Source organism: Heterocephalus glaber, unplaced genomic scaffold (genome assembly GCF_053883595.1).
Source record: "Heterocephalus glaber isolate CG9 unplaced genomic scaffold, H.glaber_assembly_v1.0 deba00001472, whole genome shotgun sequence".
NCBI classification, from domain to species: domain Eukaryota; kingdom Metazoa; phylum Chordata; class Mammalia; order Rodentia; family Bathyergidae; genus Heterocephalus; species Heterocephalus glaber.
Window position 1 is genome coordinate 89,768,269 of NW_028258315.1, and position 17,836 is coordinate 89,786,104.

Below are 17,836 nucleotides of genomic sequence, written 5' to 3' on the forward strand. Positions count from 1 at the left end.
TTATTGTTACAACATGGCTTTAATGTACGTTCATGGCAATTTCTGCTCCACTGACTATACTAAATGATTGGTAGGATTTCTTTAAAAATATGTTCCCAACTTTTTTGCTTTGTGTTACAGAGTAAGTCCAGATAAAGCAGAGTGAAGGAGAGAAGGAAGGAAGGAAGGAAGAAAAAAAGAAAGAAAGAAAAAAGCAAGCTATATGAAAGTTTTTTAAAGTAGCTCAGTATAAACTTTATACCTAAATGCCACTTGATCATCCACAATACCCAGAGAAATATTTTCACTACTGTCCACATGCCTCCAAATGCTACACTGTCTCCCTAGGCAAATGAAATTTCTGCACTGCTCTGTGGTGCTAACAGGCTTCACCTGCTCTGCCGGGCTGCAGCTGTCATGGTCCCAGCTGCCCCAGCCCCTTCCCCGGTATCAGGTCACCCCAGGACGTGCTCTGGATGGGCTGCTGCTGACAGAGATAGAAGAGCGCTTTGCCATGATTTTACCCAAGCAGATGGTAGAACTGGAAGAAGCACTCACATTCGCGATAAGGTCTTGTCACACATGCAGACAGATGTTACCTTCGGGACTAATCTCCGAGAGAAAGGAGACCATCTCTAGGTACGCTACATGTGCACATATGACTCAGGCTGTCACCACAGGACATCCACCTCAATACTCCGTAAAAGAAAGTGTCCCGCTTGCTACTTCAAAAGTCAGCTCTTCTCCTTTGTAGATTTTGAATTCCAGACATAACGCATGTTTGTGGCAGTAAGTTAAAGACATGCAGAGGTATAAACAGAAAAGGTTAATTTTCCTTTCTCCCTCCCACTCTTGCCAAATAATCAGTTTGCTGACTGCCCTTCCCACCTAGTCCATCTTCAGAAAAACTAACAACACACACTGGAAGGCTAATTTCTCCAACTGTAATGAGTTTTTGCACCATACATACGACTATACAGTACGCTTTGAGCTGAAATCACTTGATTTTACCTAACAATTTATTATGAATCTCCTCCCCCATGGTTATATTTAGTACTAACCTATTGTTTTTCAAGCAGATGTGTAATAGTGCCTGGAAGAAAGGGCTAGACTTCAAGACATCACCTACTATAAGGGTTAATGGTGGCTGATTTTTTTTTAAAGAAAGTGAAATTTTAACTAGATTGATTTATATTAGGAAATAGTCTGACTTAAAATGTTCAAAAGAGTGTAGCTTGGAAGTAGGAAATCCTCAAAACCTCCCTGTGATGATAGCGTAATAATACTCGGGGTGGGGGTGAATCATCTCAAGTTCGTTCCCACATGAGAAACCAGCGTCCTACTAAATCTTGGTGCCATGAGCCTGACACACGTAGGCCTCCCCTTTAGGGAGTAGGGCTGGCCTGAGCTGACACTCAGAATTTCTCTTCCATTACTCTTTGCACACACAGTTTTCATGCCAACTCTTGGATCTGGCTCGTGGAGGGAAGGAAGGACAGAGCTGCAGGCATTAGCATGCAGGTCAAGCGGGCTCTCTTTGTTCTCTTGGCTGAGGTCAGATGGAACAGATCACTCAGCCTCCGCATCCATCCAAAGTCCTTCCGTGTCCTGGAGCCTTCTAGTCCATGTGTGTGCTGCCCATCTTTTAACTGCCTGTTAGAATCAGCAGGGACAAAGAGAACCAAAGAGCCCTTTGGGCCAGCAAGCAGCTGCTCCCAGGAACCCATCCACTGTGGGTGTTCCCAGGGTATTTGTATCAGTTCAGATTCTTTGAGGTCTAGGAAAACACACTGCTGAGAGGAGATACCATTTTTGATCTACCAGACCTGTGCTATGCACTTAACAAATAGCGCGTTATGCTCACGGTCCTCTAGGAAGTAGGTATTACTATATTCTACAGACGGGCAGCTGAACTAGGAGAGCCTGTGATTTGCCCAAGACCACCTGGCATGAGGACAAATGCAGCACAAAAGTGCACTTCCTCATTCAGCCACACATCCCATCCACAAAAGACAGTGTTTTTGATCCCTGCAGTTCCCTGCAGGTGTCCTGGACTCCTACGCCCAATCATGTTGTCAATGGATTTATATTTTTTCAGGCCTCTGAGTCCAAGAGACTTGTACCCTCACTGGGTCCTGAAAGACACAGTTACAATGCTACACTAGAACCCGAAGAGACATTCACTCAAATTCTGTCCCCAGGTTGGTGAGTATGGTGCCTTTCAAACCTACTCATGCTTTCCAGCCAGACGGACAGGTTTTAGATATAAGTGGGCCCTAAAGATCATGCTATGCAACCCTCTCACTTTAGAGGCAAGGAAACAGGATCGTGCTAGGTCTGGCTGGGGAGTAGGAGCTGGGTGGAGGTGGGTGAGAGGCGGCGTAGGGCGGTGCTGAAGGAGTGGCTAGAGGCTGGGACAGAGCAGGCTTCTTAAGCCACAGCCCATGGCCAGTGCAGCCCTCTAGCTTCTTTGTAAATGAGCTGTATTTGAACACAAGCACACACATTCACACATTATCTTTGTTTAACACTACAACAGCAGAGCTGCTTGGCCTTTCTCTCTCTTTCTCTCTCTCTCACACACACACGCACACACACACACGCAATGTTTTCTGACTCCTGGGAAAGAGATGCATATATGTATATAGGTAACATCCTAGTGCAGAGGAACCATTAAGTTCACCGGCGTTTGCTGTGTTAGGATGAATAAAAGGTATGCAATGTTTAACAACCTCCCTGGTTAACAACCGTTCAGACTTAGGACCTGCCACTTGGGTTTGCAACCCGCATTCAGACTTGGCAATGCAGAAATGTGAGGGGCAGTGCAGATTTATAGTAGCTTCCTCTACAGTCTAGAACTGTGATTTCTGCTGACTGCACTGTCCAGTACAGTACTATAGTTTTGTTCTGTTACTGCATGTAAGAAAGAGTTATGCAAATAAAAGCAGTCATCAAGTTGGAGTTTCCTTTGACCATTTCTTTGTTCTAAATATTGTAATGCACATTCTGTATACAATTCCTCATTTCATGATGAATTCATCTAATGACTCAGTCCCAGGAAAGGAATGAACTCCTTTGTTAAATGAAGAAAGTCTGCAACTATGTTTCAGGTGGGCCACTGAATGTCATGTACGATAAAGAAATGTTATTATGAAATTGTGTGCACCTGAAAACAGCTACATAGGAAGAAAGGCAAGGAGAGAGGACGGAAAGAAGGAATTATCTTTAGTAAAGTTTAAGTGGCTTTTCAACACCTGACCTACTTTGTTACCTGCCTCTGACTTTTCCCTACCCTATCTGTGATACTCAAAAAGTGCTGGGGAGAGAGGGCCAACAGATGGCAGGCTGGGTCAGCAGGCTTTCAGGAGGAAGCAGGACAAATACTGGGTTCTGTGTGGCGGGGAGGGGCTTGGCAAAAGGAGAAAGGGGTCCCGAAGCACATGCTGTTGAGAATAGTCAACACCTGGTCCTTCCTTTTCACAAGAGGGCTCCCGATGCCCACATCTCAAGTCACCGCACCCTTCCAACGCGCACAGAGTAGAAGTCCCGGAAGGTACTCTCGTGGCTAGTCTGAGCATGCATTGGGAGACTCAGAGCCTGAGTACTGGGGGTAGAATACTTGCCTTGCAGCACAAGGCCCTGGGTTCAGTCCCCAGTGCTGGGGAAAAATCAAACAAAATCACTCTAGGCTACTACAAGTATTGTTTTATTTAATCCTGGGCACAGTCTTGTGACATAAGGAGTACTGTTACCCCCAGGTTAGAGATGAGGTTCCCAGTGGACAAGTCAAGTCCAGAGGCAGCTTATTGCAAAGCCCAGACTCGCCTGCTCAGTGACACTGCCTGGGGCTGGGGGTTCCCTTCAGGCTCTCAGTGGAAGTGCGGCTTTTGCCTTTCATGCAGTCCCTAGGGCATGTGGGGTACTGTAGAAGCGCAGCTTCAGGCCCCGAAACCCCTCCTCAGCGTATGGCAGGGGATTTGCACATTCAAAGCCCTGGCTCCCATCCCTGGTGGGAAAGTTCCCAGCAGCTTCGATTAGAGAACAGTCACAGTTCACAGATGCCTGATGCTCACAGGGGGCAGCTTTATTATTTTCCACGTGAAAAATGAGGAAAGAGCCAGAGCTTCAGTGTCGGGGAGACGATGAGAGATGGAGAAGTATTTCCAAAGTCACGCTAACCAAAAGGTCAATTCAATTGGGAGGAGGGGCAGGGAGCGAGCAGGCAGCTGAGAAGTATTTGGGGCACTGGGGAGAAGGGGTTGTGATGTCCACTAAGGAAACCATGGCTATGAATTTCAGAGCATCAAGACCCTGTCAACACAGCTAATCCCCACGGATGTTGGCTGAATAAGCCTTCGATGACCAAAGAAGTGCACTGTGGAAACCATGTCAGCCTCCAGCGGGCCAATTTGTCCTCATATTACACACTCTGCTGGCTCTGTCGCTAGCCCCCCAGATCAAGAATCTGTGCCGGGCGTCCCCTAACCTGATGAGGTTGACACAGCACGGTTAATAAGTCAACAGAATTCAGAAGCCACAACCGGATTAAGAAGGCTGTTTTATTTCGGTGCCCTGGACTTCAAGCAGATTAAATAATCAAAAAGCCCGAGCCACTGGGGTCATGTTTGAATGCTACAGCTGTTCGCCGAGGTCTGACAAACATTCTTTATGTGGCTCGCCATCCGCATGGGAAAGGCAGGGATGATCTAGGGGAGGGGCCCGACACTTTAAGAAAGAGAAGGAACACAATCAGATGATCTCTTCTGGAAAGCCATCCCGGCCAGATGGAGGCAAGGGGACAGGCTGCTTAAATAAGTGAATGAAAAGCGGGGATCCTAGCTCCCCATGCTCTTGGTTTGCTGATCTGCTGATCTGTGAATTAATAAGGGTGGGATCCGTGTGCAGCCCAGGGAGACTCTGCCATGGAAGGTAAGTGCGATCAATTCTGTCAGCCTTTAGAGAAGTTCTCTGGCTGGGAGAGGGAAGGGAATCGCCTCAGAAACGTGTCAGTGGGAGATCTACTTTCAAGACATCTTTCTTTAAAATTCAGGCTGATGTGAAAAATATCTTTGGGAAGATTTATGTTTTCACCACATTGGGTGCAGAGGAAGGGGCTGGAGACAAGAGTATGCAGCCATGACGGAGATACGCAATTGGCAGGTCACGGGCCATTTCACAGGAACATGGTGCTGGGAGTCGGAGTTCATGTGCCATTCCCTTTGCAATAGGGGTAGAACCAAAGAAAGAATGAACAAACTGGCCCCAGTCTTAGAAAGATAAGCCTTTCATTACTAGATGAGTAGATTCTGTGGAAAACATGTTCTGATTTCCTGCAGCTAATTAATGCCCCAACCTCACAGCTAAGGTGAGGGATGTCAGTTCATTTCTAATGAGAAGATGCTTTGGCTTTGAAATGAATCGTTTAGATTATCCACAGAATTATAGAAAGGGAAACAAGGGTTTTACTCTTTTATATTTTGGAAAGGGAAAGGGAACTCTGATATCTGGTGTCTCTTGAACAAAATTAATCCAAGTAGCACCTCCTTCAGAAAATTCCCCCACACCTGTCCTCTGGCCCTATGACACCCACCGGAGCCCCAAGTAGAAAATTCAGGAACAAAGGAAACAGGCTCAACGGGTACTTACAGCCACACTGTGTATTTCCCATGGTAAGTTCCAAACCAAACGAGCAACCTTTCTTAGCAGCATCTTGGGAGTAGATAATTATTTTGAGTTTTGAATATCATTGTGTACCCTTCTGAATCCCATTATCAATTTAACAAAATGCCCTTGACAGATGTTTGCCATATTTTGAAATTCAATTCTCAAAATAAGAGAAGGGAGCGATGTACAACTTTGGACAACCATCCCCTCTCTGAGCCCTTTAAGGAGGCTCCTTTTGATTCCAGGACTCTCACATTCTCACGACCAGGGAGCTCTGGAGCAGAGTGCTGTTCGCAGCACTGCTTGTAATGAAGGGAAAACAAAGAACACAGCAGCTCAAATGTCCCTCAGTAAGGCAGTGAATAAATATTAACTTTGACATGGTCTCACCACAGAATACTCTACAGCAGTTAAAAGGGAGAAGTTAGTTTCCTCTGCATCCATGTCAACAGATCAGTTTCGAGTGAATAAAACAGACTACAGGATGAGACATGCTGATGATTATAGTCATGTAAATTTTCGCAAACCATTCTATAAATGTGTGTGTGAGTGTGTGTGTGTGTGTGTGTGTGTGTGTGTATCAGACAGTGGAACACACCAGATGACTCTCGCAGACTCTGGGAGCAGACTGGGATCGAACACATATCTACCACTTACGATGCGTGTGAGTTTGGGCAGGTGATTTTGCTTCTGCAAAATCTCCTCAGTCTCCTCATCTTTAAGATAATGTAAATGACAGAATCACATTGATGAGAGCAATGCGTGGTTCAAAACGCTAAATGGCCACTCAGGATTCTGCTTTACAGCTCCGGTTTTTAACATGCCCAGAGGGCTACAGCAGTCATGATGGGGCCGGGGAGGACTCTTAGAAAAGAGGTCACTTTGGCCTAATCAAAGCGAACTTTTCTGCATCACTAATACATTACTTCTTTTTACTAAAAACAAAAGAAGATGAAGAATGTATGAGAACTGTGGATGACTGGCACGATTGTTATAGGAACGTGGACTTTTTTTCCCATACTGGGGCTCAAACCTAGGGCCTTCATCCTGGGCTACATCTGCAACCTTTTTTAACATTCTGAGACAGGGTCTCACTAAGTTACCCAGGTTGGACATAAACTTGCGATCCTCCCCCCTCAACCTCCCAGAGTTCTGGGCTTATGGGTGTGCACTACCACACCCAGACTGGATATTTATTATATTATACTTAATGCTTTTCTGTTCTGTAAAAGTATCCTGAATAAAAAAGGAGCAGAGGCAATCATTCTTCATGGGATTACACCTGCAAAGAGGAACATCAACTTGTCGGAATGCTTTAGACCTGTCCTAGCCAATACAGTAGCCACTAACCACGTGTGGTAATTTCAATTGAAATTAAATACAAGCAAACACTCAGTTTCTTGGTTGCAGTGGTCACATTTCAGGGGCTCAGTATCCACATGTGGCTATTGACTCCTATACTGGACAGCAGATGTAGAACATTCCTAGCATCACAAAACATTCCAGCGCACAGTGCTCCTCTGAGCACTCTGCACAGAAATGCGAACATCTGCAATCCAATCCTCTGTCACTCTTCTCCATGCCTGCCCCCACATATTTAAGCTGTGCCCTACCAAGGGCAGGTGTTCCTGAGAGATTTTTTTGAAAGGTCTGTTTAAAAATCCTTAAGTCTGCTCTTTGATTAGCGAGGCCCTGAGGAAGTACCTTCTCTGTCTTAGTTACTTTTCTCGCTGCTGAGACAAAATACCCAATACTCAAAGTTAAAGGAGGAAATGTTTATTTAGCTCACAGTTCGTAGAGGTTTCAGTCCATAATTGGCTGCTCCAAGGCAGGGTGGCATGGCAGAGGGGCAACCATTAATGGTGGCAGAAGACAGCGAAAGCAATAAAGGACAACCACAGATCTTTCTGTCCGTTATATCTTATGCCGACTACTTAGGGCGGGCAGGACTCACACCCTGAATCCTAGTGCCCTTGAGCCTAGCAGTGCACCATGAGTCAATTCCAGAAAAAGCCCCACCTACGACCACATGAGGCTTTGGGGGATCATCTAGACACAAGCCATAACAGATGTACTTGGTCCATCCTGCCTCTGCTGAAGGTGAGTGATACAATCTTTATTTCAGGACGGAAAAGGTTACCTGGCTCAGAATCATATTACCTGTGAATTCAAAGGAGAAGAATGCGTATCCTCCTCCTTAAACACTGGTCCCTATTCCTTGATCTTTCTGTTTGTTCTAGGTGAGCTGCTGCTGCTTTTAAGCGTGATCTTCCTGCTCCAGGGGACATGTGGGTGCCCAGAGAAGTGCTTCTGTCACTCATCTTCAAATTCTGTAGACTGCAGCCACCAAGGTCTGGCTGAAATCCCTCCTGATCTGCCTCCTGAGACGCTAACACTGCTCTTGCAAGATAACCAGATACGCCAGCTTCCTGCTCTTGCATTTAGGACAGTACCACGGCTCAAGACCTTAAATCTGTCCAACAATTCCCTTTCAGAACTGGCCCCTGAAGCCTTCCATGGACTTCAGCACTTGCAGGTTTTAAATCTAACCCACAATTCCCTGCTTTCCCTAGAAAGCAGACTTTTCCATTCTCTCCCACAGTTGCGGGAGCTTGATTTGTCGTCCAACAACATAAGCCACCTTCCCAAGTCCCTGGGTGAACCTTGGGAGAATCTAACTGTATTTGCAGTGCAACAAAACCAGCTTCAGCACCTCAGTCGTGAGCTCCTAGAATCCATGCCCAGGGTGAGGCTGTTACTGCTCCAGAACAACCTCTGGAAATGCAATCGCCACCTGCTTGGCCTTAAACTCTGGCTAGAGACATTTATCTATGAAGGTCAGTAATGTCTATTGGGAAAGCCCCATCTGTGTGTCACCAGACTAGGACGAACCTCATCTGTTCTCTGCATCAGCAGAAACACTGAGGGAAGTGCAAGCGGTAGCTTTAAGTTTTTTCACATCCATGTCACTTCAAGATATGGCAAAAGAGGCAAGTGAGTCATTACAGGGTATTTATACTCATTTACAAATATGATTCAGGCAGGAGCTTTTTACTTGTCTGATTAATACAACCTGAACTGACTTACCTGAGAAGTATACTCGTAAGAAAGAGGAACTTCAATTGCCACCGAAGTAATTGCTCAACCCTAAAGGACACTAACCTCTACTTTTCAAGTGTGATGCAGCTGGGGGCAGGGCTGTCACTCTATGGGACATTTTACCCTTTGTCTGCTTCTACCCATGTGACGGCTTTAATCTTCTCAAAGACACTTCCTTCTTTTTAGTGAATAGTATTGTTATTGAAATTGGGAACACTAGGGCTTCTCTGTGAAGTTACTCACTCTTTCTTTAACTAGATGCTTAAAGTATGAGAGTCCAGAATATTAAAGAGGCGGAGCTGTGGACATCATCGAGAGGTGAGAAAAACTGCAGCCTGAGAGGTGAATCCCGCTGAGTGGCTGCTTTGCACTGTAGGATGAGGTTGCATAATTATGACAGAAGCTGTATGGTAAAGTGTACAGTGCTTATGAGCTGGCCCTTAATAAGAAGAGTTTTGCAACCTCTGTTATCAATAGGAAACAGAGGCCCAGAGGAGTTCATTAACTTGCCCAAGGCGAAAGCACAGATGACAATAAACATGGATTTGGGGTGTTGGCCCTATATTCTTTTCCATACCCCACAATGTTTCTCTGGGCATCATTCATTCATTCATAAACTCAAGTGCCTTTTATATGCCAGGTACGATTCAAGGCATTGAGAAAAGAGCAGTGAGCAAGAAAATCCTTACCATCATGAAGGTTACACTGGAGTGGTAGAAACAGATGTTTCCTAAGATCATAAGTAAAGCTCCAAGTTCAGACAGCAGTACTGAGAAGACAATAAGGCAGGGAAGTATGCAGAAGGGTGGGAGGGAGAGATGTAGACAGAGGGTGAATACAATGGACAGGGAAAGCTTTGCCCAGGAGCTGACATGGACATGAGTAGAATCAATACAAGAGGAATGAGCCAAGACTGGATGGGCCGGGGGAGGAGAGCACGTGCTAAGGGACTGATGAAGTAGGTGGCTTGGCCCAGTGAGGCTCGAGAGAGTGTTAGAACAGCAGAAGGCAGCAAAGCGGGCACAGATAAGGCAGGTCAAGTTCCCATGGGGCCCACTGAGGTAAGAAAGCACAGCGCAGGCTATGATGTCTGGATTTTATTCTAAGTGAGATGGAAAGTCTGGTGGAGCTTCAGTCAGGGGAACAATATGATCTGATGATAGTTTGAAAGGCCACTCTGACAACTCTTGGAAGAGTAGACCAAAGGCTACAGAAATTTAAAAAAAGCAACAACAACACTGACATGGAGATGATTTCAGTTGTTCAGGGAAGAGGTGATGAGGTCCAAACCAGGGTGGTGAGAGGTGAGCAGTGTCAGGAGACATTCGGAATCCGGAACTGACAGAAATCGCTCAAGGGCTGGAGTGGGAGGTGAAGAAAACAGTGGGATTATGGGATGGGTTTTGGCCCGCAGGGGAATCCTGTACATGGTGATACGATTAGCTGATAATGGGCAGCCTGGGAAGTGGGAGCAGGGGAGGCCCTCGGTCAGAGCTCACTTCGGGCCCACAGGAGATGCCAGGTATATATACAAGGGGAGCTGCTGAGGGGGTGGTCATACATTTGATCCTGTGGCTCAGAAAGATGTGGCAGCTACAGACATGAGGTAGAGAATCGATGGTATGTGAATAGCGGCAGCAGTTCTCAGAGGGAGGGAGGTTAGAGTACAGAATGAGTTCAAATCCACAACATAGAATCATGGAGCTTCTCAACAATGTAGCGGCAAATAACATAGCACTAACCAGCCAATGTTCAAGTTCACAAGGCCAAGTTGAAGGATGACAGCAGCAGAAATAGACCGTGGGATCCTTCTGATAGGTAGCTGCCAACAAAACCAAATGTACCTGGAGGGGAAGCAGCCTGCACGCTTGCATTCTGGATTAAACTGTACACATAAGCTAGACAATAATAGATAGTCCTCACCAAAAAAGAACATTTCTTGAAAAAACTATTGCCCCGACCAAGACATTAGAAGCCATGTGGGATGGGATGAAGGGTTCCTGCTCAGCCAAAATACTTGCCGGTGGCCTCTGGGTAAATTAATATCTTTCAGTAGCACCAAGTAGTATCACCAGATTTCAAGTGTGAGTATGAAGGCTCTTTCTGGTCCTCAGACTTGGTAGTGCAGTTCCACCTCCCTTTGTGGCACAGTGCAGGAGCACAGATATCAGCCATTCTTCAGAGGAAAGTAAAATTAATTTGGACTAACAGGACCTGGATGCCCCTAAACAGCTAGGGAACCCCCCCCCATAGATGCTAAAAATGGGAGATCGATTATGAACATAGTGGCTGAAGGTTAAATAAGGAAATAGATGCTAATAAATACCTCATAATCAAATGCAAACAATACAGGTGCTGTATTAGGACAGGCTAAGTGATATGATACCCAAGACATGAGTCATACATGCATTAAAAGTTCATTGTTTACTCATGTCAGAACCAATGGCTTTGGGGCAGGATCTGCATTCCAAGGAGTCATTCAGGGACTCAAGCTCCCTCCAGTATACGATGCCACCAGCTTCTCCACATGCCCCTAAGGTCATCATCAAAAGGGAATAAAGCACATGGAGGACGGGGCTGGGGATGTCAGTGCTCTTGGAGTGGCATTTATTGATTTCATTGGGAAAACCCAGTCAAACTGACCAAAAAGAGTGGGAAAATTCAGTTTTCCTGTAGAGCTAAGGGCAAAAAGATGTGCTTTGCTAAATATACAATAGCATCTCCTCTGCACAAACAGGCACACAGATTCTGTAATGACTATTCCCCTTTCCTCACGAGGAGGCAAATCGTCACGGCTGGCTTTATTAAACATTTACCCTGGGCTGGGTGTTGCGCTCACTACTTGACATACTCCATCCAGGCGAGTCCCCTGAGCGATCCTAGGAAGAGAGTTTCATTATGATTCCCCCCTCAGTCTTTCCGGAAGTGCAAGCAAAGGCACAGTGTGGTTAGGGAACTTATTTCAGGGTTGCTCAGCCAAGTCATATGCAGGCTCAAGATCTGAATCCGGCTTCTTCTAAGACAGACGTGAAAAGAGCTTAATGGTCAGGTGGGTCACAGAGAGGCTTGGCAAGCTGTAGCTTCTCACATCATCAGCGTATATAAATGGAGAAGACGGTGGGACCCTCATGCTGTAATCAGCAGGTTTCTGCTTCTCGGGACATCGCCCCTGAGACAGCGGTGGAGGGGAGCGGGAGCGAGGCAGTGCCTGGCTGAGGACACAGCTGTGTAGGAAGCCATGGAGCTCCGGGAGGCACAGCCCCTGCCCCCTGACACACCCCAGCACCCAGTCAGTGTATTTCCTTAGCCCTGGGCCCCAAGGCTCAGATTTCATTCTAATACTGAAGAGCCAGCCGGAAGCATGGAACTGGTGAAATCCATTACAGCCCAGAGTAATTGAGTAAACCACTCAGTTTAGGTATAAACTGATGGAATTGCCAGGCCCCGGCAATTCTCCTTCCCCTAGCAGAAATCTCAGTGCTGTGTGGCCAGATTAGATATCCTCACTAGTACTCACAGCTTCATTTCTGTCTCTCTGGCTTTCTGCTGCAATGGGCTTCCCAGGAGAGGCTCAGATGGCCAGATGCAGAAGAATGCAACTGTCCATGAGGCAAAACCCCCAACTTCCATGCATCTTCCATGCATCTGGATGGCATCTTGGACTCACTTGGAATAGCTCCTTTGTATCTCCGGCCTCATGAAAAACAGAAGGAAATTTCTCTTTTACTCTTACTGCTTTACAGTTAAGATTCTTGCCTCAAGGGTTGCTGAAGAAGCCAGGAGAGGCCCAATCACCTCTGGTGGTGAGTGATTCCGCTTTAAACAGTGCCAGCAAAAAGGGCATGGCTGAATGTTGCCCCTGTCACCAGCCCTGGTACGGCTGGGCCAGGTGATAACATCTGGCCTCACAAGGACACTCAGGACTTGTCTCAAGAGGCCTAGATGAAATGGATGTGAAAGCCTTCCCACTCTGAAGTGCTATAAAATGGCAGGTGCTAATCACATCAAAGTGATGACCGCAGTGCCTTCTTTCTGGTTTCTTTGTGTAATTTGCCTACTGTGTGTAGTAGTGATCCTAGCAATCTGGGAGCCTGAGGCAAAAGGATCACAAATTCAAGCTCAGCCTTGGGATCTTAGCAACTTAGTGAGACCCTGTCTCCAAATAAAAACTAAAATGGACCTGGGTACTCAGCACACACACACAAATCTCCAGTGTCACTTTGTTCGTGTGGGTGTCAGTCTTCCCAGCTCTTTGGGAGGGAATTTTTAGGACAATCTAGGAGAAGCAAGTCACAGGTCTTGGGGGGAGTCCCGCCCAGTCAAAGGGCTTTAAGAGGGCTATTCCACTCATTGCCCTGGCTGGTACTCCAGAGAGGAGGAAGTACAGAGGCACTGACTGCAATAAGAAAACCTGGGATGGACAGGGAAGACTAGGTTTGCATATTGATTTGTCCACTCATGACCTGTGAGACTTGCACAAGAATCACCCCTCGGAGCAAAATATGAAATATGAGGGTTTCTCAAACAGTGATTGTATATTATCAAGTTGGATACAAATAAAATGGTTTTATGGCAGAATGTTTAGTCAGTGATGTCCCAAAGTCAAATAATGTATCAGTGACCAAACTAGGCTACCATGAAGTGAGTCTAGAGTTCTAAGGAAGAATTACTGACTATCCAGTCCCCTCAAACCCCAGAAGTCTATATACCCAAGGAAATCAATCACTTTACAAGGAATGGCAACTGCACTTAATAACTCAGTAGAAAGTTTGGTATTCAAGGTAGCAAATGTTTTGAGGGCTGAGGAGACGCATTAATTACACTTAATCCCATCAACTAGACGAATAGGTCAAGTCCTTAGATACACACAACACTCAAAAGCCCATTCCACCTCTCCACTTGGCATCACTGAAAAGTGACAGTAGACACATAGGGTCTTTGTAATCAACCCATAACAAATGTCCACAAGAATGGACATCTGTTTTCCACTTTTGTTAGATTTCCAGGGGAAATCTGGCACAAAAGATTTCTTATCTGGCGGGGCTCATTAGCTGAGTGGGCAGCAGGAATACAAGGGGCTACAACAATCCCCTCCATGTTGGCCCCCAGCGCTCCTTGTCAGCTTTTGCATTGTTTTCCCGTAGCATCTGTATACTGTAAAGGTAACTTGGCTTCCAATGAATTCTTGGTCATAAGTAATTGCCAATTTATTTTGGTGGCATTTTTAGCATTTAGCCAATTTAGAAATCCTGAAATCATAAAATATGGTTGTTAAATTCTTTGACTCCTGGAAAAGGAAACAAAGGTACCTTATAAATACCATCTGCCTACGCTTTTGCAGCCTGAGGATTCTGAGACTCAGCTGTATGAGGGCTCTGTTATCATCCTTCGCTTCTATTTTTTAAAGGGGGAAGAACAGACGGCGTCATCTGTGAGTCACCTGACACGTGGAAGGGAAAGGATCTCCTTAAAATCCCCCATGAGCTGTACCAGCCCTGCCCTCCTCCTCCTCCTCCAGAGTTGGTGTCTTCCCAGGCTGGGCAGCACGAATCTGAACATGGGAAGGTCCCCAAGCTTCCTGAGGATCACAGCTTGGGCCAGCAGCAAGTCTCCGGGTGTGAGGTCAAACCCAAACCAAGGCCTGCCAACCTGCGCCACGCCATGGCCACTGTGGTCATCACCGGGGTGGTGTGTGGGATTGTGTGTCTCATGATGCTGGTGGCTGCCATCTACGGCTGCACCTATGCAGCCATCACAGCACAGGGCCATGGACGACCCTCAGCTCAAACCAGTGAGTCTGGGAAGGCAGAAGGAAAAGAGCCGTTTGACAGCTTGCCAGCCTGAGAGCGTTCATCTCAGAGAGGACTGAGCATCACAGGTTGAGAGAGAGGTCTGAGTATTACTTGTTATTGTCTCCTTTTGCTTTTTTCAAAAGGTTAAAAAAAAAGTGTCTTTAAAAAGATGTTCCTGGGAAGAGACATATGTAGAAATTTTTTAAATACCACAGATTAAATAGAGATGATACTTGTACCCTGGCCCAAGAAGTTATGACTATGATTCCATGTGGGAGATGCCGTACACAGAGAAAGGGAAGATACCATCTCCTGCAGGTATCCTTCCTGGGATTAAGTTGCTTTGCAGAGGAAGAAGAATTCCAACAGGCAAGCCAATCCGCATTCCTGGGAGCTTTAGGAGCCCCTGGAAAACTGCCCAAGTTTGAGTGCCTAGAAGAGGCTGGTGATCTCCCCCGAGGGACACTGAATGCCTCTATAATTCAAGTTCATGCTAGATCGTTGATACTTTTAGATGTTGTGTATGTTATATATTTAATGGGAGCATCTGTTAGTGGGAAATTTTGTAGCTTGCCACAAGAGTCAGATTATATTTAATTTTCTAAATCAGAAAACCATTTGGGGCTTTCTAGGCCACAGAGGAAGAGCAGGGTTCCATGTCTGGATAATGCAACTCAGGCCCGGAGTCTGGGGAAGCTTTCTGATGGAAAGGTAAAGAAATTTTAAGCAAACACAAAGAGGATGAGGAGCCAGAATTCGAGGCAGATATTACCAAAAGCCATATCCACCAAGAGATTGGAACCTTCCACTATAACACTCACAGCAGGAGTGAATTTAGGTTAGGCTGAAAGCGAGGTAATGGCTTTTGTGTATCTGCATCTACTTATACAGTGCACAGCACGCACAACCTTGTACAACCACACCCACACATAAACAAGCTTGGAGCAATCAGTTTGCCCGCTAATGAAATGCAGCCCTGCTAGGGCAGGAGCCAGCAACTGCTGATCACCACCCAGATTGTCTACTCAACACTCAGGGATAGGAAGTGAGAAGGAAGTCTGAGGAGAGTGAGAATTACCAAGAGACTTGAGATATGTGGTGGCAGGCTTCCTGAATGTTATTTAGGCCACGGGTTTAAAAAATCAGGTGTGGATTGCTTAGTCCACAAACGTGGCCCTGAAGAGTTGCATGCAAAGTGAATTTTTGTAAATTGAATCATCATTTTAATGCAGTAGGGGAGCTCGCTATTTAAAGGAACCTTTCATGGAATCTTTCTGTAATGGAAATAATTGGCTCCAGATTTACACGTCTTGTAAATTTGCATTTTCTCATGCTAGGTTTTCTTAAAGTGGAATTTACCTGTTCTCTCTCGGCTCATATTTACAGTTATTTCTTAGGATTCAAATTATTTTACACAGGAAGAGAGGACGGAGGCATTAAGGACATGTTAAAAGTATAAAATGGCAAGTATAGGGAGAGCTGTCCTGCCAGAGCTACGACAGACATCACTAATCAATCCCAGCTCTCCTCCCAGCTGGGCCCCAATGCACCACAGATGGTTTCTTAAGACACCACTGTAGGCAACCAGAACTAATCAATTGGAATTGGTTCAAAGGATAAAGCACACTTGCCATTCAGGATACTGGCTCTACATTCACTCCTCGAGGCCATGTAAAAATTGGTTTGGATCCTAAATCAGTAGTGCATTCCCTATCCTAGCCGGAATGTGAATGGAAGGTTTGCATGTGTATGGTATAGACAGATGTAGCCCTAGCCTTGGCCAATAGTGTAATCAAGCCACAGGGAAATGGATGAACTCCCACCCCCTACTGCGCAGGACTCACACCAGTGCATCTCTAACTATCACAGAGGCAGTCTGAACCTGCCCACAGTGAGCCCTGGACATGGGCTATCTTCTGGGAGCAGCAATTTTGCTGAATGATTTTTCTTGGGGAAAAGTGCAAACTTGTATGGTTTTTTCTGAATATTACAACAAACCTGAATACATTAAGGAATAGATTTTTAAAGGACCTCAGGGAAGGCCTGCTATTGCATGGGTGGCCCCTCTCCATTCTGCCACATGGGCCACTTGAATTGGCAAGGCTCAGAATCCCGTTCTAAGGACATAGCAGACAAATCCTCTCTTTCCATTGTCCGGGACTAGGAATCCTTGGAGAAAACCTCAATATGAGAAAGGAACTTTAGAATATCTTTTTATTCTTCATCTTGATTTGACCAAATGCTCTCAGTGCTCATGCTCCACAGCAGGCATGCTGCAAGGCACTTGCATGAGCACTCTGTGTGATCCTGATGCCCACTCCTCAAACTAATTCAACAGACGTCACATAGCTGGGAGCTACTGAAGCAAAGAAGGTATGCTTCCTCCAACTGCAGCAACTTAACACTGTGAGCACACTGTACTCTGCCAAAGATTTGGTGACACTGCAGGTCACCCCTGTCCCCTGCCCACAGAGATTACATGAAAAAATTCCCAGTATCCCACAGAAACCCCTGAACATAGCTAGAATCCTCACTTGTCAACACCCATATCCTATTAGATTCCTCAGGGCAGATGATAACCCAGGCAAACAGACTTCCAGCTTTATGGATAGTTTTTAAGGAAAATGATTACAACGATGCATTTGTACATCAGATTTCTATCTGTTGCCTACAGTCACCACAAACAGCAGTTGGCAATGAAAATAATTATGTACTCTGAAATGTCAACAGCTTCTCAGCACAGAAAAATATAAATCAAATTGTTTAGATTAACAAATGTAGAGTTATCATTTGTTAATATGAGAAATGAAATGTTTTAACTGTAGAAAAACCCTGCAGATGAAAGACCCAATTTGGAGTGTATTCTACAAGAACCACAAATTATCTCTCACAGCCACGACAGCTCATGAGGGGTAATTTGCAAACGCCTCATAGATTATTTTCAGCTGTTTATTGCCACTGTCATATTCATAGATTCCCTTATAAAAATATCCTTCCATCCTAGAACCATGCCAAAGGTACACTAAAGACAAAAATAACAGTTACTGTTTATTATTTCCGAGAAAATCCTCTAAAATATCATTTTGCATCATATTTAGTAGAAGTGAATGACTACAGACAGTTGATTTTTCTTCACCAGAGATCACAAATTCACGAACAGATGCCATAGTTGTCTGCAGTGAACTATATGAGGAAGGGCCAGGAGGAATATGCACTGCTACAGGGATTTTGGAGTAAAAAGATCTAGCACCAAACCTATGTCTGACAAACATTTACCATTAAAGGAGATATCTCTGTCCCTG

At 45.5% G+C, this 17,836-nt stretch overlaps 2 protein-coding genes across 18 annotated transcripts in view; one reads left to right on the plus strand and one right to left on the minus strand.

Annotated features, from left to right (window-relative positions):
- Cacna2d3 (calcium voltage-gated channel auxiliary subunit alpha2delta 3) overlaps positions 1 to 17,836 on the minus strand; it is a 1,090,211-nt gene that overhangs the window by 119,040 nt on the left and 953,335 nt on the right. The gene's annotated exons all lie outside the window — the stretch shown is intronic.
- Lrtm1 (leucine rich repeat transmembrane protein 1) lies at positions 4,643 to 16,553 on the plus strand. The gene is made up of 3 exons (XM_004864330.3): positions 4,643 to 4,908; positions 7,884 to 8,480; positions 14,150 to 16,553. Exons 1-3 carry the CDS (start codon positions 4,902 to 4,904, stop codon positions 14,584 to 14,586), a joined length of 1,041 nt encoding a protein of 346 aa, XP_004864387.1. The 5' UTR covers positions 4,643 to 4,901; the 3' UTR covers positions 14,587 to 16,553.